At 40.1% G+C, this 21,035-nt stretch overlaps 3 protein-coding genes across 5 annotated transcripts in view; 2 read left to right on the top strand and 1 right to left on the bottom strand.

Moving 5' to 3' along the window:
* The window catches only part of LOC138058997 (uncharacterized), a 7,152-nt gene extending 2,524 nt beyond the window's left edge, over positions 1 to 4,628 (top strand). For both annotated transcript variants that reach the window (XM_068904484.1, XM_068904485.1), the window contains exons 4-7: positions 599 to 914; positions 1,586 to 1,748; positions 2,059 to 2,188; positions 4,403 to 4,628. In XM_068904484.1, coding sequence (XP_068760585.1) covers positions 599 to 914; positions 1,586 to 1,748; positions 2,059 to 2,188; positions 4,403 to 4,488 — 695 coding nt within the window. In that variant the 3' untranslated portion in view covers positions 4,489 to 4,628. The remainder of the gene's footprint in view (positions 1 to 598; positions 915 to 1,585; positions 1,749 to 2,058; positions 2,189 to 4,402) is intronic.
* LOC138059294 (small ribosomal subunit protein uS9-like) overlaps positions 1 to 12,551 on the top strand; it is a 45,599-nt gene extending 33,048 nt beyond the window's left edge. Inside the window, exons 1-6 of one of the 2 annotated variants that reach the window (XM_068904863.1) lie at positions 6,948 to 6,997; positions 7,090 to 7,122; positions 8,073 to 8,174; positions 9,508 to 9,604; positions 11,109 to 11,156; positions 12,370 to 12,551. In XM_068904863.1, coding sequence (XP_068760964.1) covers positions 7,090 to 7,122; positions 8,073 to 8,174; positions 9,508 to 9,604; positions 11,109 to 11,156; positions 12,370 to 12,515 — 426 coding nt within the window. In that variant the 5' untranslated portion in view covers positions 6,948 to 6,997 and the 3' untranslated portion in view covers positions 12,516 to 12,551. Of the gene's footprint in view, positions 1 to 6,947; positions 6,998 to 7,089; positions 7,123 to 8,072; positions 8,175 to 9,507; positions 9,605 to 11,108; positions 11,157 to 12,369 lie in introns of those variants that run through there. The other variant, XM_068904864.1, reaches the window with a different exon arrangement.
* Positions 12,552 to 17,323: 4,772 nt separating this feature from the next.
* LOC138059796 (autophagy-related protein 13-like) overlaps positions 17,324 to 21,035 on the bottom strand; it is an 18,876-nt gene continuing 15,164 nt past the window's right edge. Inside the window, exons 10-13 of the mRNA XM_068905419.1 lie at positions 20,673 to 20,798; positions 19,767 to 19,871; positions 18,651 to 18,779; positions 17,324 to 17,933 (exon numbers count right to left, since the gene is read on the bottom strand). Coding sequence (XP_068761520.1) covers positions 17,850 to 17,933; positions 18,651 to 18,779; positions 19,767 to 19,871; positions 20,673 to 20,798 — 444 coding nt within the window. The 3' untranslated portion in view covers positions 17,324 to 17,849. The remainder of the gene's footprint in view (positions 17,934 to 18,650; positions 18,780 to 19,766; positions 19,872 to 20,672; positions 20,799 to 21,035) is intronic.

Raw genomic sequence — 21,035 nt, forward strand, 5'->3', positions numbered from 1 at the left:
AAGTTTGCCCCCTAAAGTCAAGGCTGTAGTGCAAGTGTCTTATTCAAAGCATAAGGAACTCTCTTTACACCCAACTCTTTATTGAGCTACCATATGATTAGATTAAAACTTGCCTATTCACTACTTGCGCAAATGCCATAAGACATGTACAGTTAATCTTGGGGGGTTATTTGCATTAAAACAATGAATATCCAGTTCACTGAAGGAGGATAGAGTCCCAAGAGTAGTTGACTAGTATTGTTTTTATGTAAAGAACTCCCCAAAACGTATTGCATTATGGGATTGTGCAGGAAGTAAATGGCCCAATAATATACTATTTCTGTCTTCCCTTGATATCTATCGACTTAAAGAAAATTAGAATGAGGACCAAGCACTTCAGGAAAAAATATACTGAGCATTGTTTAGGTTTTGTGTGATGTGATATTTTGTTGTTTCTAATAGTAAACCCCAAATATAAATGTAACCCCCTTATAGTATGATCTTGAGCCAATTATGGCAAAAATAGCCTTGTGCATGAAGCAGTGATTACATTATGCTAAAAGAGTTTCCAATGTATTGTTAATTTTCATCTAGTTTACTGTTCTGTATTTTCTTTTAGAAAAGCCTGATTGCTCCTTGTGCCAAACAGTGAAGAAAATTGTCACCCGCTCCAGTGCAAATCTCACTAAGTCTACCTTCAAGAAACGTTTTTATGACAATGGTCTGCCTGTCATAATCAGAGACATGCCGGAGTATGCAAACGCAGAGCACAGTTTTGAAAAGTTCATGGAATTTTTCAGAGCTAACCAGGCAGAATTGGAGCAAGACGCTTGTGAATTTTACATCAATGGAGCTTTAAATGAGTCTGTGAAAAATGTAACAGAATTTTTGGAGGGCTGGGATCACTACAAACCAGAAGGAAATATCATAGCATGGTAAGTAATGATTCTATGATGCTACCAAATAATTAAAGCAATAGACTTGATCATTAACCAGAGGTTCGGAGTTGACAATTCCCTCCGAGGAGAGGTGGTTCATTTGGGGGCCAGGGGGCTCCCCTTTGAAAAAGAGGGTGTTGTTGTTAGAAAAATGACGATTAAGATATATGGGTTATTGACCAAGCTTTAGGTCAAGAATTGGCTGGATAAATTTGGCCAAGTTATTTTTTACACGCAAAAAAAGAACGAGGCCAATATCCAGCCATCTGGACCAAACAAGCTTGGTCAATAAAGGATTTATTATGTGGACTAAAACACCAAAGACTGATCTTTGATCTTGCGGAACCAAGTGAGAAATCCTGAGCGGGCATGATACAAGTAGCTCCATCTTACCCACTCAAGTAACCAATCACAGCACAGGATTTGGTTCATCTTGCCCGCTCACGGAGCTAGTCATATAATAAAATGATTTAATGATTAGTATATTAATAAATATAATTTTACCACTACACAGGAATCTGAAGCTTCAAACCCTTTTGCCACGTTTGCAAATAGCCAAGTAGCTATATACTTGTTATGAGTCATATGTACGCTTTGATAAGGCAAAACTTCTCCCTGTGTCCTCCACTGATACCTGCAATCAAGACATTTAATTTTATATTTTGCAGGAAGACTTGCTATGGAAAGGGTTTAAGGAAGCTGCGAAGTGTGTTTCCTCGTCCATACTGCATTCACAGTGAAGGGGCATTAGACAAGAATATTTATTTAATGCAACCAGCCAAGCAAATATCGGATGAAGCCACTGAAGTTCCCCAACTAGTTGCTGATGCAGTATGTATACAGGAGTGTAGATAAAAGAGGGGAAAATTGAAAAAAAAAATTGAGTAATGATCAGCTTTTTCAATTTTTGGGATGGTACTTCATCCTCTTCTTTTTTAATATTACCGGTACACTGCACTGCCCCATATTGACTGAAGAAATTTCCCAAATGTTGATTGTGAGAAGAATGTAAACAATAAGGACAAAGAAATCTTGGTAAAGACAATCTTGTGGAAAACAGTCAGGTATAGAGAGAGAGATTTAAAGGGAAGGCTAGGAAAAACGGCAAGTAGAACTTTACAAATGTTACTTTCTTCCTCAGGCTCGTGGTACATTTGACAATATATGGCTGGCTCAAGTGACTGGCTCATCTTCTGTTGGTCTTTATCCAGTTGATGAGTGTGAAAACGAGTGCGAGAAGTTCGAGTTTACACTAGATCAGGGTGATGTCTGTAAGTATTAGATGTTCAGTATTCTCCTTTGAACAAAACAAGACGCCTGATGGCGTTTACGTGGGATGCTGCTGTTTGTGTACAATGCGAATGTCGGTTGCAAATGTCACTGATCCCTGAAGCCAACTGAAAGTCACAAGGGACTTGGTAAAAGTGCTAAGGAAGGTTAAGTGTGATGAGAATCGAATATTTTCTTCGCGACTTCAAGTTCATGAATCAGTCTTTTTTGTATGTACTCACATTCAATAAATGCAATTTTAGTAACATTTATGTACGGTGGGAACCGGAAATGAAGGCAAGAGGTGTAATATTCTCGAGTTCATCGCTGCTCTATCGCGCTTGATCGACAAAATCGATTTCAAAAGAGGGTTAGGTTGCTAGCTCTTAGAACAGAGCATACGAAGGTCTCTTGAAGGAAACTTTCTTCGGCGAATTCAGTCAGAGAACGCAGTAATTCGGAGAATGGAAGTGGTGTGTGAGTTGGGAGTCCGTGTGAGCTTTTCCAATTTCCTTTCGCGAGAAAAAAGTAAAGCCAACAATTTCGTGACAGGCACGTTACTAATTGCCATATCTGACCACGATGAAAACTACATCAAGTAAAGCTGTGATTCTTGGAGTCATGGACGCAATTTTAGCAATTGCATAGAGAAGCCTGAACAATTAAGGACTTCAACGGGGTTTGAACCCGTGACCTCGCGATACTGGTGCGAAGCTCTAACCAACTGAGCTATGAAGGCACTGACGTTGGAAGTTGGTCATTTGTGGGTTCTAATTTTACCATGAGGAATGAATCAATGAACGAAATGATATATGACATGAATCATATACTGAACTGCAAATATGAAATCAAGTAAAGCTATGATCTTTGCAGTTATGAACGAAATTCTAGCAATTGCGTAGAGAAGCTTGAAAATTTCAGGACTTCAACGGGGTTTGAACCCGTGACCTCGCGATACCGGTGCGACGCTCTAACCAATTGAGCAAGTTTATTCCAAACTTAAGCAGCTGCAAAGCGAATGTTAAATTTACCATAGTTGGTTTTGATATTTTTTAAGTAACAACTTGATCTAGAAGCGAATGTGGTTTTGTATGTACATATTTATGAATTAATGATACTGTTCTGAAGAAATAATCTAGAACCCGCTCGTGAAGTGTACTGTCATTGAGTTCTTCACGGAAACAAATGAACCGAACAAATTGACGAGGATCACTTCTGTCATTCGTCTAAAACCGTATTCGAAGTAATTCTTTTCTTAAGGCGTGGGGCATACAAACTTCTGCGTCAAGCCCCAGTAGTTCAAGCGATGGACAGCGCTATCCGCCGGATATCTCTATCCGCCGGATGTCTCTATCCGCCGGATATCTCAAAGTGAAACCGATTGCGATTTCCAATGGACAGTGATTTCTCCGGTGGATAACGTTATCCACCTTTTGACCAACTGGGGCCAGGAGGCTAATTCGAGAAGTAGGAGAAACTTTGTAGAATGTGCACGCCGCTGACTCGCGTAATTGCGGAACCGAAATCGCGATCACAAATCCGAAAAACCGCTTTTCTTTTGCCAACAACCAAATGCTAAAAGTGGGAAAAACCGCTAGCGAACCGCAATAAATACTAAAACCGAAAATAGACGTTTTTCGGGACCAAAAACCGCATAACAGAAAACACAATGTCCCCGCTTGAAACATAGGGACCTTTTTTCCGCTATCCTTGGAGAAAAAGTGAGGAAACGTATTAGTTAAAAACAAAGAAGAAGCTGTCTGTTTCGTACAGCGCGGTGACGTGCTTATTGCTCTTGATGTAAGAAAGGAAATGGAATGCGACGAAATGGAACAAAATGGAAAATCTGTGCATTGCGAAATGGAGAATCTATGCTGAGAAAAATGGGAATGTCTACTATATGTACATAGCGAAATGGAGAATCTTTGCTTTGCGAAATGGAAAATCTGTAGTAAGCAAAATGGAATTTGTACTTAATGCGTTAAGTGTAAGATGTGCAAAATTTCGTTTCGCAAAGTACAATGAGCCGCTGGGAGCTTAGTGTTTCAACGGCTAATCCCTTTAGGAAATGACGTTTATTATGTAGAAAGTGTATTAATTATGTAAGGTTGTAACCTTAACGTTGTTGTGAGAGTTGATTGTTCAGATGATTTCTTTTGGTCACTTCAATGTCATTGTAAATATTTTCCTCATGGTAATGCTTTTTTTTTTTGCAGTTTTTTTCTCGCAACATATGTGGATGGCAACTGTTTTCAATGAAAGGAGTAAGCCTGCAATGATTTTCTCATCTGCATTTGCTTAGAAGAACACAACGAAATGGCAACTTAACTACTAAACTAACCTTTAAGCTAAAGATCACGAAGACAACAAGAGGCAAAGTAATTTAAAGTGAAAATGTGGATATAAGAATGATCCCAAATAAAGAATTTTATTGATGGAAAAGGCAGGAAATTCCCTCGTAGACTTATTTCCTTCTTGCTCCATGCATTTAACCTACAACCAGACGTTCTATTTATTGGGTTATACTGCGAGAGGTTTGCTGCGGTCGACAGTGCAGTGGATCGCCACGAAAAAACAGAACGCCTGATCTGAGGTTACTTTGGACCGGGCTTTGCATACCTCTCTCCTGCCGATTAATTCTTGTCACGTACTACTGCGGAGTCTTGTCTCCGGCAACCAACATTTTGCTTCCATTTATTCATCTTACATCACCCATCGTTTTAGTACTTTCAAAACAACAATTTCTCACTGTCAACCTTGGATCTTTTCACGTATGGGAGCCCTGTTGCAGCTTAAGACAGATGGGAGCCATGTTTGCCATGAATTGCACATTTTTTTACCTACTGTAGGCTTAGCTCAAAGCTTAATTCGCTTTGCAGCCGTGCAGTTCAAAATATCATACCCCAAGATCTACCTCAGCAACGTTCTCCAAAGTTTTCTAAATGCAACCCTTTTTCGTTATCATTTCAGTTAGTTCAACTTGTAAAAACTAGCCGAACTATTCAGTCGAGAATAGCGTCGGAAGGAAAGATGCTGAAATGCATACTCGTGTTGACCATAAAACTTTATTTCAATTTACAGATTCGCCACTGAGAACGGAACAGAAAAATCTCCAAAACTTCAAAACGCACACCCATAAGCAAAGCTTTGCTCGTTCACATCTACTTCCACTCAAAGTTATGCCCCCCCAAACGATTTCACATCAGGCCAAAGGGTAATGACAGAGAGACCACAGAAGCGGAAACTATATCCCCTAATTCGACTTCAGTTTGTCGTTCCTTATTCAAGAAGAATGGAGGTGTATCCATTTTTGCAGATACCTTGACAATGGCAACATTTTCTTCTTAGGTTGTATATTTTTTTAACGGAATAAAACAGGCCGCGTTTGTATCTAGAGATCTGGATTTCCTGTTCACAGAAGCCGACAGTATTTCTACTCTTCAGACAATATTTTCCAAGGAACCGATCCAATGTCAACCCTTTGAATTTTGAATTTTAAGTTTTCGAAGGGTGCCGACAAATAATTCGAGTTCGGATTTACATCATTCTTATTGGTAGGGGAGGGGGAACTCGGGGAAAATGGAACGACCCAGCCCACGCACTGCTTTCGAAGAGTTGGGCACCCAGGGCGGATCTAGGATTTTGGCTAGGGGGGTGCACATGTCAGACGGAAATGCACAGGAAGCCCAATCTTTATATGTTAGACAATGTATAATACATGCTTTTAAGAGGGTTAGGGCTGTAGTATGATAAATCTGTAAATGACGAGGCAAATAAAAATCTAACTTAATGCAGTTTTTGTGCTTTTAATATCCTCTAGTAGCTTAATTCGCTAAAACGTTTTTTTTTTGGTAACCGGGGGGATGCACGTGCACCCAGTGCACCTCCCTTAGATCCGCTCTTGGGCACGATGTTCCTTGGTGATGTGGGATGTGGTCTGAACCTGTTGTATTTCACCTGTCAACAATGTGCAGATCCATTTCAAAGTCCCTGGAAGTTGGTCCGGCCAGGATATGAACAAAAGACGTCTGGCTCAAAGCACTTCTCCGCGAACGTGCGCGTCAAAACGCTGAAGCGAGTCATTTCATCAGTTTTACGTTATTTAAAATTTGTCCTGCCTGGCATCCTCCTGATCTGTCACCAAACTATCATAAGGAAGCCTCTTGATTAATAAATTTCGAGCTTAACCCTTTCATTCTCACGATCGAAACTTTCATTCTCCTTACTAGTTTCTTGTTGGGTAGTCATGAGAGTTTGGTGTTAAAGTGGTTTTCAATTGAGTGTCGAAAGTAATTACATAATCACTTTCACTTTACTCAGTGATTGGTTCATAGTTCTCGCGCCACTTTTTCAACCAATCAGAAGTGAAACCAAAACCAATCGTGGCTCGCGCGTGCACCTTTCCCCGCGATTTGTGTCGGCTACGTGTAATTACTTCGAGTTTTGAATGGTTTACTGGATTGTCTCCGTCCTTTTTCCGTTTTGATTGGCCAAAGTAATTACTTTGGTTTTGGTTTTACGACACTCAATTGAAACTCGCTCTTCATTCTTAACAAATCTAGCACTTCACATTACACTCTATTCAGTTAACTTCATTCTTAATACCTGTCTGACTGACATTTCATTGAAATTGTGAAGAGGATCGACCTACTGAGTACTCTATAACGCGTCCACAAACGAACAAACCCGAACCACATTCCTTTTCCCAGGTAATCTTGTTTTTCCAATATGTGGCCTCGCTTGCATGTTTAGTATGGGCATGCGCACTTAAGTTCTCCCTCTTGCCTCGTACTTTCCTTACGATCTAAAAGGTACGTAAGTGGGCTTCAAAATGAAGAGTTTTTTAGCGTTTAGCGACGTGAATAAGCTTTTAATTTTGTGTGTAAACTGTCGTTTCTTTTAGATGAGTCAATCAGTCCAAGTTTTCGGGAGAAAGGTAGGCGTAAAGACAGCGATTGAGTGGTCATAGTTTGTAGACCGACTTTACACGTGCATTAGATTTTAGTGGCAGCTCTAACTTTGAAATTAGGTTAGGAGTTGTTTTCGCATGCTTCTTGGAATATCTGAGGCGGACGTTCCCTCAGCTAGCTCAGGGTCTCAGGAGACTAGTTTTCTTGCGAGTGAATATCCTTCCGTCTTCGTTTTTGTGCCTACAGTTGTAGTTAGTCAGTGAGTTAGTTGAGTTCGGTGTTTGTTACCTCGGCCCTTGGGGATTTAAACTAAGTTTAATATGTTCTTTTACCTTTTGAAGTCAGTTTGTGAAAAGCATGATGCCTTCTGTCAGCGAATGTGCATGTTAATGAGCAAAATGTAAATAATTATGTCAGCAAAGTATTAGGCATCCAGTCCCCATCTCTAGAATGGGAGACTTCTTGATGTAGTGACAAACAAATGAAATAAGATAGTAACCTTATTCATCCTGTCCATAGTTTGATTGACTGGTTTTTATTCATAGTCGCAGAATCAAAATATAACATATAAAGTTTTTAATATTTCGAGGAGACATCCATTTATGTCTAGAGTGTTAGTAATTAGGTGCAGTCTGGATATTTTTCTTTAGTTCAGGTGCGTCTAAGTCTAAGTGATGCAGGGATTGCACAATAGCAAGAGCTCTATCCCTGCACTGGTGTCGCCCAAGGTCAATTCCTTCAGGTGATAGCATGATATGGGCTGCCTTTGTGTTGGTTCTTGACCTGGTCCTAAGGTTTTTCTTTTGGCACTTAAAATGTTCTTCCCTCAACCAAAACCAGTGTTTAATTGAGGTGAACCTATGTGGTACTCTTGATTGAACTGATTGTGCTATCTCTCTTTGATTAATGCAAGTATGATTGATAAAATTAATGAAGTAGACTCTGTCTGAGATAAATTTTGGGTGTTTGCTTTCAGAAAACAGCAACCGCTGTTGCATTTTGCAAGCGTGGAAATGGGCTTTTAAAGATAAATGGATTCCCTCTTCACTTAGTGGAGCCAGCAACCCTTAGATACAAGGTATTAACCATGTTTCAAGTTGGGCGATTCTCCAGGGTGTGGGGATTACTTCCCTTTTAATTATTGCTTACCTGTAGTAAACAGTACAAAACCAGAAGGAGTGTACTTAGTAGCCAAGCAATCTTTGAAAGCCAGGAGTCTTGACATTAAAAATAAACTGCAACCACACATCCTTGTTCCTTTGTTCCACTTGAAATATTTGCTTGTGTTCCCTTGTTTCCCAAATTTCTATCAACCTTGTTCACAAATTTTTGATCACTAAAATTGTTTATGTTCCCTTGTTCCCCAGTTCAAATTACCGTAAACACCTGCAGATAAGCCACACCTTTTTCCCAAAATTTGTCACTGGAAATTCGGGGTGCAGCTTATCTGTGGGAGCATTTGAAAAAGGCTGCTTCCGGTGTCCAGTTTTCCATCTTTGCGTCAGATCTAATGCCTGGTTACTAAGCAACAAACATTCTGCCCTCATTCTTGTTGTGATGCAAAAATCAATGGAAATACCAGAAAAAGATCAATCATATGTCAAAGTTGGTAGAAAGGGTGTTCATTATATAAAAGTGCTAAAATTTTGGGTAAGACGTTGAAGTATTTTCCGTTTCAATACGCCACTTGCACTAAGAGGTCATGTGACATCGTTTTTACGAAAATGAAAGTTTCATGATTTTGCCTTCGAAACACTATTAGTGGGTCATCTCTTAAACAAAATAATAGTGATTTGGTTTTTCAAACCCGCACCATTTGCTTAAAATGAGAAAGTCCGTAGCTGGTCACGTGACCAAAACTTGATTTTTTAAAATTATGAATTACCGCTTTCTGACACAAATTTTGCACTTGAACTTCAAGGAAAATGTTGAAAAGATGATGTGGTAACGTTTATGGCACATCTGAACTCAACTATCAAACATTTAACAAGATATAAGCAAAAAGTAGTTTTGGCCGCCATGTTGGAGGGCAAGAGTATGCCCTCCAACATGGCGGCCAAGACAAATCATGCTACTTTGTTGAAAAATCAAAGTACCACAAAATATCTCCCTTAAATGCGTTTCCTCTCAAATTTCGCGTGTAAGATAATTTTTATGTGTTCTGTCAATTTTTGGCAACAGCAAGATTACAACTCACTGTTTAAGGGAAGCATTGGTCACGTGACCTCTTAGTGCAAGTGGCCTATTGGGTTTCGATGAACAGTGGATTTCTTTTGATTTCTAAATTTAGGGTGCAGCTTATCTGCAGGTGTTTACGGTAGCCTTGTTTCCTTTTTATCCAAATCCCCTGGGAGGGGCGCTGTGTTAAGTTAGGATTACCTACTGGTGATGCCCTGCACTTTGTCATTCAGGTCCAGGAGCCTATCCTCCTACTTGGAAAGGAACGTTTCGAAGGTGTTGACATTCGTGTTCGCGTGAAGGGCGGTGGACAGGTCTCCAGGATATATGGTAAGGATGTTTTTGTGAGAAGCAAGATTGACCTGTGGATGGGCTAGAAGTTAACCAAGATTTTCATACTTGTTTGAATGACTTGTAATTACTTATTTTGCCTCCACTACTCAACTGGACACTCAAGCTAGCTGATAACTATATGGGTGTGTTGGCAAGCTAAGCCACTGTGCCATTTATTTAGCATTGGAATAGGTACAAGAACATTTTATACGTCAACTCTATTATAAATTGAAGAGTGATGCACCAGAGCTTGACACGAAAAACCCCTGAAAACCAGCACGTGGAGAAAAACCGGAGAACCTGTACCCCCGACGAAGGTAGTACGCTCGATTACCAGCCGCTGTTTCGGGAAATGAGCCAGCGCTCACTCCCGAAATCTCGGCTGGATGCGTGAGGTGAGCCATTGTTAATCTCTGCCAATCAGATACTCGCCTGCACAAATCCGTCTGGCATAAATTATATATTTTGGCTGCGAAGGTATTCTTTGACCCGGCCTGTTCGAGGTTTACAGTGCTTTAAGATAGGAAACATCCAAGATTGCGACAACGAAAAGTATTCGAGAAGCTGGAGAATGAGAATTGTGTTGTTTTCTACTGCCTGAGTTCGCAAACTTCACTGATTTTCCAGTTGGCGCCAAGGTCAAAATACGGTTTTCAAATCCATTGCTATTGCAATTTTCTCCTCATACTTCGCTAATGTAAGAGCAAGTAAAATTCCTCAAGATCAATTGAAAGTACTGCTGAGTTTATTGCTGGCAAAACGAGGGGGCCGATGAGGTCGACTGACAGCTAAAGCAGCCGAAGATTTTGTTGATGATTCGCTGGTTGAATTCAAACTCACATGATTCGATCATTTAACCACAATCTCAAGCTCGCATCATCTGGAAACTTCGCACAGACGTTTTAAGCATTATCTAATTTCTGTTTTCTAAAAATCAGTGTTTTTGGGATGTCTAATGCCATTTCCCCGCAAACATTAACTTTTCATAAATTATATTTTGAATTTACGTCACAGAGATAATCTATCGTTCACGCTTCCAGCCGTCTCTTCTCGGGGAGGATATCCGAACTCGAATGAGCGGCGGAAGTCGAGCCTACGACGAAGGCAGTGGTGCGACTCTTGGGTTTCTAGGGTATTCTTATTAAAAAACACTATCTACGATGTAAATGAACACTATCATATACAGCCTAACGAAGGCATAAACTGGACTTGTGGATATAGTGAACGCTGACTGTAGAATACAAACTGTGATCATGTGGCACTCCAAGCACTTGCAACTCTCAACCAGGCATCTGCTAGGTACCTTATCTACTGTGTAACAGCAAAATAGGAATTTGTGCCAATAAGCCGGATTGCTGTAAATGTTATTACATCATTTTTTAATCTATTGTTTTCTCTATCCATCCTCCAACAACATCATTTTATTATTTTTTGTTGTCTTGCTATTTGTGTTTCTAAAAATGTTAGCAGTACCACTGTTTTATTTGTTGTTGCATTGCAGCTATCCGACAAGCCATTGCCAAATGCTTAGTTGCTTACTATCAAAAGTGTAAGTATACATGTATGTAATCTTGAACGAGCAGGGACAGTGAGCAAAACTGGGGATGTGATCAGTTCGGAAAAATAATGGAAGACTTGGAAAAGTGCCTCTGCTTGCCTGTTTTATTCCTTTTTCCTACTTACTCATTGCAAGGGGAGGTTACAGGTATGCGGGATTTGGGTCAGGACACAGCACTTATGACAACTCTCATGACAGATTGACTGGTTTAGAAAACAATAAGCACACGAAAGATACAACGGAAACAATGAAGTCTAATCCTAAATGCAATAAGCAGGGTTCGTGCTACTCCTTGAAGTCCTTGAAAAGCCCTGCAATTTTAATTTGGACTTCAAGGGCGCTTGAAAGGCCCTTGAAGAAAAGGATTTGGTGGGAAACTGCTTCAAAACTCCTTGCATTTTTGCTTGGATGAAAATTGTTGATATTGCACCATGCAAAGGTTAAGAAACATTTCAAAAATTGAGCCCAAATTTTACTATTGGGGAAGATTAAATGCAAAAAATAAAATGTCTGTGCGTGCACTTAACTCGCAGGACGTGGGAAAGAATATCAAGGTAGGCTTTTTCAGCAAAGCAAACACTGCGACACGATGTATGGCATAGGAATCTTCTTACAAAGATTCCTTGAAAACTCAATTTCTTGTTCTTGAAAACTCCTTGAATTTTATATACAAAATCCAGCACAAACTCTGAATAAGCGTCATATACCTATCCAATGAATTTAGAGGTTGCAAAGATTTGCAGGATAACTGCAGGATTTGTTTAAAGATGTTCTGCATTAATGTAAGACTCAAACCAGCTACTGTGTTTGCTGTCCTGTAATGAATTAACTCCACCAGGCTTGGTATATGTGCATTAGATTTAAATAGCATTTTGTGTAAATGGCTGTTACCAGTAACGTCGTTCATGTTGGGTTTTTGAAGGCCGATGAGTTCATTTAAATTGTTACCCTTAATTACAGTTCACCAGCTTCAGACCTCAGATGTCACCGTATACATGTATAATTAAATTACCTTTTACTTTGGTCACATCTTCCATCTCACTATTTGAAATCTTGCAACATTGTTGGGGAAGGGGGAGGGGAGAGGAAAACTGCAAAATGCTTCCCAGGCCCCCTCCCTTTTTTCCTAGTGGTTCCACCTGACAATGCCTTTGTCTCGAGAGTTTTTTAATGCATATCATTAAGCTATTTGGTTATTTTATAGATGTGGATGAGGTTTCCAAGAAGGAGATCCGTGACATTCTAATCCAGTATGACCGTTCTTTGCTGGTGGCTGATCCTCGTCGTGCTGAGGCCAAGAAGTTCGGAGGACCTGGTGCTCGTGCACGTTACCAGAAATCATACCGTTAAATTGAAGTTTAATAAAGTGTGCATCATGTGAAGCAACTAAGGTCTTGCAGTTAATGTTTGAAAGAAGTGTCTAGTTTTAAAGAAATGCCTATGTCAGTCAGCTGATTATCCTCAGTTTTTATCCCACACAGCCTGTTTGGGGTGCATGGGTGCTGTGGTCACCTTTGACATCACATTCATACTCTGGATATACACGGTATGTGATGAAATGAAAACGGAATTCTGCCCATTTTTTGACGTTGGCTGCCTGCCATTGGCATCCCACGTAATTAGCCAGCAACCAAAAATATGACATCAAGCTTGAAACAAATTTATAATTTAGTCTATGATTGGCTGGTGTAATTTTACGTGCTTGTTGATCAATGGCCGGGGTTTGTGCTTAAGATTGTGCTCGAGATCTTGAGCACGTTTTGCAATTATATGGACCGACTTCGCCCGATAAATAACACTTTACTTTCAACCTGCCGTGGTAATTGTTAAAGGCAAGGCAATTGACAGAAGGGGGACTTCCAGATTCGCTTGGTATATTGCCAACACCAATAGCAGACAATTACGGTTTTTTATTTTGTACATTCAAAGTATTGTGTTCCGATTCTCGTTTCGGTTTCTGATTCCGGTTCTAGTTTCGTATTCTGGTTTTTGCATAGACCTTTGGCACAGTTCTCTTGAGCCAACTGGGAGCAAGTCATGAATAGGGCTTTCCACAAGTTGCTCAAGGGGTGAAGGGGATGGGGGTACATGGTGAACGGTACAATAGCTGAAACAACCACAAACCTTTACAAAAGTGCTAACCTTAGGCCTAAACAATATGCTTTAGATAATTTTTAGGCCTACGGTTAGCATTTTTGTAAAGGTTTGGGTTTCAGTTTTCATCCCTAACTCTCCTTCTAGCAACTTTTTGCTTTCTGAGCAATTTATAGTTTTCTACAAGTTCTGAGATATCGGAGCAATTTTTAGTGCTTAAATTGGCCATGCTTCCACATTTCACAATGTTTCAGTAGACAATTAGTGAATTTCCTGTGAAAAAGGAGCATTTCCTTCCTCCTGGGGCAGATCATGGGCAAAAGATCCATGCAGCCGGGAATGCGAGGTCACCGGTTTTTTAAAGAAAATACAGACACTCCACCGATTTGAGTGACGAAGGTCAATTCTGATCCGTTGAGGCTAGCCGCAGAAGCAGGGGCAAGACTAAGTACTCCAAAACACTTTTATTTGAACAAATTTATTTCACGACGCTGGTTACAACACATCAGACCAAGTAAAAGATGAAAGAAACAAAAAACAATTTTTTTTGGAGCAACTTTCGACTGTTTTTGGAGCAACTTTTTGAGAAATTGAGGGCAACGTTTTGGGAAATCTCGAGCAACTTATGGAAAGCCCTTGAAGAAACTGTATATGGAAAACGTGTATTGATCTGCGAACAGAGGCATCTTTGATTTCCGTGGCTTAAAAACACTGAAAAGAAGTGAATATTGGGCTCGGTGATTTATCACAATTAGATTTCCCCCATCTCGGCGGGCAAAATTCAATAACTCCGCCGGGTGTCTTAAAAACAAAGACCCCGAAGACCCTTAACCCAAAACCCTCAATTTAGCTAACCCAGACCTAAAACCAGCTTTGGGCCTAGTACGAAATACACATGGCAATCCGATACCACTTTGACATTTTTTGCTGTCCGATCTATTTCTAGACTACCTTTTTCGCAAAGAACAAAGGAAGTTCCGGTTGGGTGACACCATGACGTCAAGTTAGTTTCTTGTGATTGGTCATCTGCCTCCTGCGGGAGTCTCATTCGCGGGAAATTCAATATAAAAAAAATCGGTTTATGAAAACGCCGTGACAGGAATATATGGTTGTTGTTCGCTTCTAGTCATGAGCTCCCGCGTATGGTCCGGTGGGCTATTCACAAGTTTAAAAGACTTCCAAATCCAAATTGGTGGACATTTGTCATGGAGGGTGCGGTGGTTTTGTTTATGGTACCTGTTTCTCGTACGTGCCTGGATATCAGTGGCAATATTTTGACGTAATGATAAATATTCCTCGGCACCACCCTTCCCCCCTAGGCTCGATTTCCAGCCGTTTTGTGAGCCCACGTTCCTTGCCCCAGGGAGGAGGACAACCGCACTCACAAAACGGCTGGAAATCGAGCCTACCCCCCCAATCCTCCAAAAAAGAAAAGTGTTCATCGCTGTGCGCGTGAATTAACCCTGCTCAGTCCCCGACGGTAATTCCGTTTATTTATAGCCCAACATAAAAGCTCTTTCTCCTTCTTTACAATTTATATATTTTTAGAAAATATATTGAATTTGAAGGTCACATTTTTTGGAAGAGGAGACAGGTGCAACTGATGGACGACTTGAATTTACATGTCCCCAACATTTGGTGTAAAAGGCAAGTCAGCCTTCCACGCCGCCGACAATAAAATGATGAGGGGGGCGCAAAACCAGATTTTGGGAAAACAAACTGAAATGTTATTGGAAAAAATGCCATGACTAGAAATTTCGTACAAGTCATGAAATGTGTATGGATCTCTTTGGAGAAAAGGAAAGCATAGAAAATGCCTCTGAAGTGGAAAGAATCACAATAAGTAGTTTAAAATTATTTGCAGAACAGTCGATTTCCTTCTTTTATCATTTTAAGTACACATACAGATATTGCAAAAAATTGGGATCCATACAGAAGTTCGAGTACCTAGGTTTTATGATCCTATATTCCTGTAGATAGCGTTTATGGTACGTTTGTCAAAAATGCGAGTTATCTCTTGATCGCTAAATCAATAACCCATTTTTTCACATAATTTAAAATTCTGTTTATGTGCAAGCAAACGTAAAGGCATTCTTGTTTATATGATAAGCTTTGCGTACAAAACACTGGTGGTTTATTACATGAATATAAACAAATTTGGTTTACTCTTTTTTAAAAGTAATGCAAAACAATGCACGAGAACTTGATCTAAAGATAATTATTTCTGCGTGGAAGCCAAGCTAAGGAAGGTCGAGTACAAAACCGTACGAAGGAAAGCCTTGCAAACCACTACAGTATAGAACATGTCTCTTTAAAGCTTTGAACTTCAAGGCCGTCTGATTTCTGGTTATTAAATTACACTACAGGACACTGGCGAAAGGTTTGATTCAGAATTGCATAACCATGGATGTCAAGACACCTTCATGACTTTTTTCACCTGCTCAAAGAGGAATAAAAACACGAAATAAAAAGTTTCTCCACGGGCTAGAGCATTGTGCTTCGTTGGCGCTTATTAAAGTTCCTTTTCCAGCGTTCGACAGGCAAATAACAAACTTCACTTCTTTAAGTTTTTTTTAATTAAAATGTGCCGGTTTTTCCTTGAAGTGAGGGTTGGAAACGCCATGTCTATGAAAATTCCGCTTCATCTTGTTTAGTCATCGGCCAGTGCGATGTCATTCGACCCACTAAAAACAAAAATGTGGTATGTAAAGAAAACGTCGAAGAAAGCAAAATAAGCGGAGCTCGGCGAAAGGTGCATTTCAAAGTTCACGTATTTTCCTTCACGCTTTCCTTTGTCGAATTACTGTCCACAACTCCTTTGTGAAATAAGCACTCTTTGCTATGTTCAGGATCAACGCATTTGCAGTGAATATCTGGGCAGGCGTCTCGTCTGCCTTTACGCAAACACTTCTCAAATTCATTTTCGTGGACTACAGGTTCAGAATCGTCTTCCTTTTCGGCATTATTGCTGTGGCTTGTGTCTTTCTCCGTTTCTTGGCTGCAAGGTTCCATATCCAAGAATTATTTTCGTCATGGATAATGTAAACTGTCCTTGCCTAGACGCTCGCAGAAATTGATACCAGGATATTGGCAAGGATATGGCCCGAATGCGCTATCAATGATAAAATCCCGTTATTGAAAATTAACAAAAGCGATTTCAGTTGTATCGTGGCTTTTTTTCCTCTTAAGCTCTGCGAAGGCCTTGTTGACAAAAACTAATGATGTGTTTGTGCAACATATTCTGTCACACTAAATACACAGCAAAAGATAAGCCAGATAGTTTTCTCGAAACTTTAAGGGTCCTTCCCATAGCCGCGATACGATGATAATTATGCGCGATAGGTTTGCTTTAATATATTTGGGTCGGAGAAACGCGAATATTTGTCTTCGAGGTGCGGTAAAGAGAATTCGAAAACAAATCTCGATTCCTTTTATTCCCAAAGAACCCTTTACGCATGAGCAGATTATCCTTGAGCCCTGAAAATGACAGTAAAAATAAAATGCAACAATTAAGAAAGGTCCTCGTAAAGATATCAGACCCACACGTGTGAGATGGTCGAAAATATATAATCTATTGTAAGTATATCGCTAAGAAACCACCTGCGCACAAGTGACAAACAAATGACAACTTCTGCTTTTATCTGGGTTACGGTTGGCATGGTAACCATAGGATCACTATCGACAGAGAATACGCAAGAATAGATACTCGATAGATAGTTCTTTTATAGTTTATCGATTAAAGTTTCCTTGGATCCAATCACGATTTTACTAACTAAAAAAGGATCATGAAAGAGTTATTGGTTGCCTTATTTTTCAAATCACGACATTTTCCACCTGCGCTCTGCAATACTCCTGGATTAATTATTTTCATTTTAGATTTTTAAAAATAGAAACGCGTGTCCCATATTCAAGTTGTTCCCTCTTCTTTTTTAAATTTTTTATTTCGAAATAGCGCTTTTGGAAAACAATCATAAAGGAGAATTCACGTCCAAAAACTGTCACAATGAACCGAGCTCTAGCTGTGTGGCCGAATACAAAACGAAACTTTGTTTACATAATTCTGGATCATACAATTATTTATTCTGTTAACATTTATTATTTTTTATTACATTCAATACAGTCAAAGGGAAATTACAGGTAGAGTGATGGCAATGGACTAGATTGAGAACTATATTTGCATTTAAAGACAAAAGAATTCGTTCAGTAGCATATTACATGAATTTAGAACAGTAAAAAGGTCTCTGTACAAAATGGCATTTAAAAGAAAGCCACACAACAAATAACTCCCCATGCGTTGCTAATTTTAATCTTCTTCGCCCATTTCCTGGTGAATCAATTATTATCTGGGCCCAGTTGTTCTAGACTAGGTTAGGGCTGACCGAGGGTAAATTAAATTTTCTTAAAAGAAGTTGACCTGCGGTTAAAATTAACTCCACGATTAAGCCGATTCAACCGCAGGTTATAGCGGCCGTGCACTGTTTGCGTCATGCAAGCCAGGCGGGCTCAGGATTCACTTTGCTCTGAGTAGCGTTTGCGTATGTGTTAGGGACGAGCACAAATCCGGAAATAAATTATACAGATAGACGTGGATCACGTCTGTTGTAGATCTGCTAAGAGTTCATCAAATTTGGAAGCGTTCCGTTGGAAACCACAAAGTTCTCCTTCCAAGTGCTCCTGGCGAAAAAAAGGAAAACGTCATCGATTTTGTTCTGGTGGCAGTCTTTCAATGATTCAAATTGGACTGCCACAAAAATTGCCACAGAAATTGCCACAACAAATTACTGCATGAGCAGACTTTTTGTAACAATTTTATATAGCTACGCGTGTTGAACAGTGACTACTTAACGAAAACGCCTTTGTCTGTGAACTGACGAGATACGGCTTTGTACAGCAGAGACAAGAACAAAAGCAGAATATTCTTGCAGTATAAATCCACTTCGACTACTTAAAAAATGCTTCAATTCAACGACGAGTTACCCAAATGAACAATTTCCGTAAGTGGAATTTTATCACAATTGTAACTGACTTAAAGAAGGACAAAGTTCTTCCATATTTGAAAACTTTAAAAAAATTGTTTGGATGTGGATTTCGAGTTTACGACGCTTCCAACTGATTACAGCTTAGCTCAATAAACTACAGTACAGTCTACGCAGTACAGCTGTATCACACCTTTTCAAATACGCGTGGCCGGCCGTATTCTACAACACAACACGGCACGCTTTGGTTTATGGTATGCTCTCCCACTTGATTCAACTGCCAAGTGATACAATATATGGAAAATATCCCCCCGTTTTTTCGAGCCACCTTTTTTCCAGTTTGATTATTGGCCCGGGCGCGAATTCATATTGAACTGAAAAAAAAAATTACATGTTGTAAGAGCAATCTCTATACCATGATGTTATCCACGGCTGCTATTTCAGTATCCTGGAAAAGGCTCAGAGGAGGAGCCGTTTGACACTCTCGAAAAAAGCTACCAAGATCCCCAGTGGAAGTCCCTGAATTCGATGCAAAGGCCGGTTTCTAGGAAATGTCCATACAAAATTTTTAGCAACCAGCTTGTTAATGCATGATATAATTAATTCAAGGATTTTTTTTCCGAGTATCTCCAAGTCACCATCAAAAGAAGAACGTCCCTTCGTTTGAGTAAATATCGCCGGCACAACCCTTTTTTGTTTGTAACTACAATCCAAGACAAATTAACTGGGAAACGCACGCCATTTTCGAGCAAATATATAAAAACAAAGTATTTTGCATGTGATAATGCGCTATTAATTCCACCACGTTCCCCCACGTTCAATCTTGAACGTCCAAACGTTCATGCTTAATAGTTGAGGTCAACATTGATTGGAAGGGAAGGGGAAAACGGTCAGGAAAGAGAATCGTGTACAGGAATGTCCTAAAGTCGCCTGTGCAGTAACGTTGTTTTTTTTTTTTGAGAAGGGAAACCGGAGAAGACGAAGAGAGAGTCCTTTTAGAGCAGGGTAAAATCAACAAATTCAACCCACATATGACGCTGTGTCCTATGTTTGAATCTGGGACACACTGGTGAAAGACGAGTGCTATCACCACTGCACCAATGCGGATCTTATCGTGATGTGGAAAAGGGAGAGAAATTATAAGAGATTCCCGAACTCCAAAATAGAGCACAGTTAACTGTTCTAGGAGCTACACAAAAAAGGTTCCACGCAAAAAGGCCTGGGAACCGCTAACGAACAGCGAAATTAAAAACACAACTTCAAGGACGAAATTCGTAACAAACATAGAAAAGGTTCCTTGCACGGGAAATAATAGTTGTCCCCGTGTGGACATGAAGAAGTTGATGCATTTCCTCCCATGAAGTATTTTTTGCAAACGAACCGTCGAAGTGGCAATGACACTCCATAGCTTTTGATCCTTGAAATAGTCAACCAGTTCTTAATCATGATCGTACCAGTTGCTAATTTTCAAGAAGTTTGATTCTTCCAGAATTCTTCGCTTGTGAGTCAGAGAGCTGGACAAACCACTTACCAATTCAACCATAACAAAGTCATCATCCCACCCTTGCTGACTGGGGGCTTGTAGAACTGCCTGAGATGTTGGCGGTCTTCTCTCTGTTGTATCTGATGAGCTGTCCTTTAAAAGGTAAAAAAAAATAAGAAAGTATAAATGTCGCCAGAAGGCCTGCAGTTCGATTGCGCAGCTTGGTGACTTAAGACTGGAACGAGAAAATTCACTACTTCCACCACCACTACGACTACCATTACCATTACCACCACGACAACTACCACTACCACCACCACTACCATTACCATTACCACCACGACAACTACCACTACAACCACCAACCGAAGTACTTGGAGAAAACCCTCTTGGAGCAGAGAAGAGAACCAACAACTCAACCCACGTATGACGCCGAGTCTGGGAATCGAGCCAGGGTCACATTGGTGGGAGGAGAGTGCTCTCACCACTGCGCCAGCTAGCCCTGCTCCCAGGAAAGCGCGCAATTACGGAACTGCAGAGTACCCTGCCACCATTGTTACCGCTGGGCGACGTCAGGATACAATAGATAAGTTTGTCATTCAATAGAACGTAAATAAGCGACAGGAAAACGGTTCAAAATCTGTTCCGTTCAAACTTAACAATGACAAAAGAGGATGGCAAACGATTTCAACTTCATCCAACATTTGCGATAAAGAGAAATTTTAAACGAACGTCAAATGAAAGTTTATGTTGTCTCACCACAGCTGAAGAGGTGACTAACGGTTTCTTTATTATAGTGTAACAAAATCGAACGACGGTTGGAGCAAAAGTGGAAGACGTTTGCTTGGGCTTTAAGTGACTGGGTATCCAGCAGTCGAGTTAAGCGCCGCGAAGATATTCAAACACAAGAACGCAAACATTTTCAAAAACGCTACACGCAAATCAATGACGTACCCTTCTGTTGAGTGTAGAGGGCGGATTCAACCGATTGTCATCTGAGGGTAAGTCGATTGGTTTGTCATTTTCGTGCCGCAATAGCGAAGCAAACGGCGGAGTTGATGACAAGTTTGTAAACATGGGCTGTCGAGACAACGAAAAAACTGTAAAGAGTACGTAAACTATAAACAGAAAGCCATTAGGAGGTGAATTGCAATACTGGCGAATCTTCGGGTTAATATTGCAACCAGATTGGCAATAACACATACTATTCAGGTTTGAAGAATTAGACTAGTTTCGAATTGTGCTGCAACAAAAGAACAAACTAAATAATTAGTTTTTGTTTTGCCCAAAACAAACGAAATATAAATGCAAATTATT

This window comes from Montipora capricornis, chromosome 8 (assembly GCF_036669925.1).
Source record: "Montipora capricornis isolate CH-2021 chromosome 8, ASM3666992v2, whole genome shotgun sequence".
Taxonomy (NCBI): Eukaryota; Metazoa; Cnidaria; class Anthozoa; order Scleractinia; family Acroporidae; genus Montipora; species Montipora capricornis.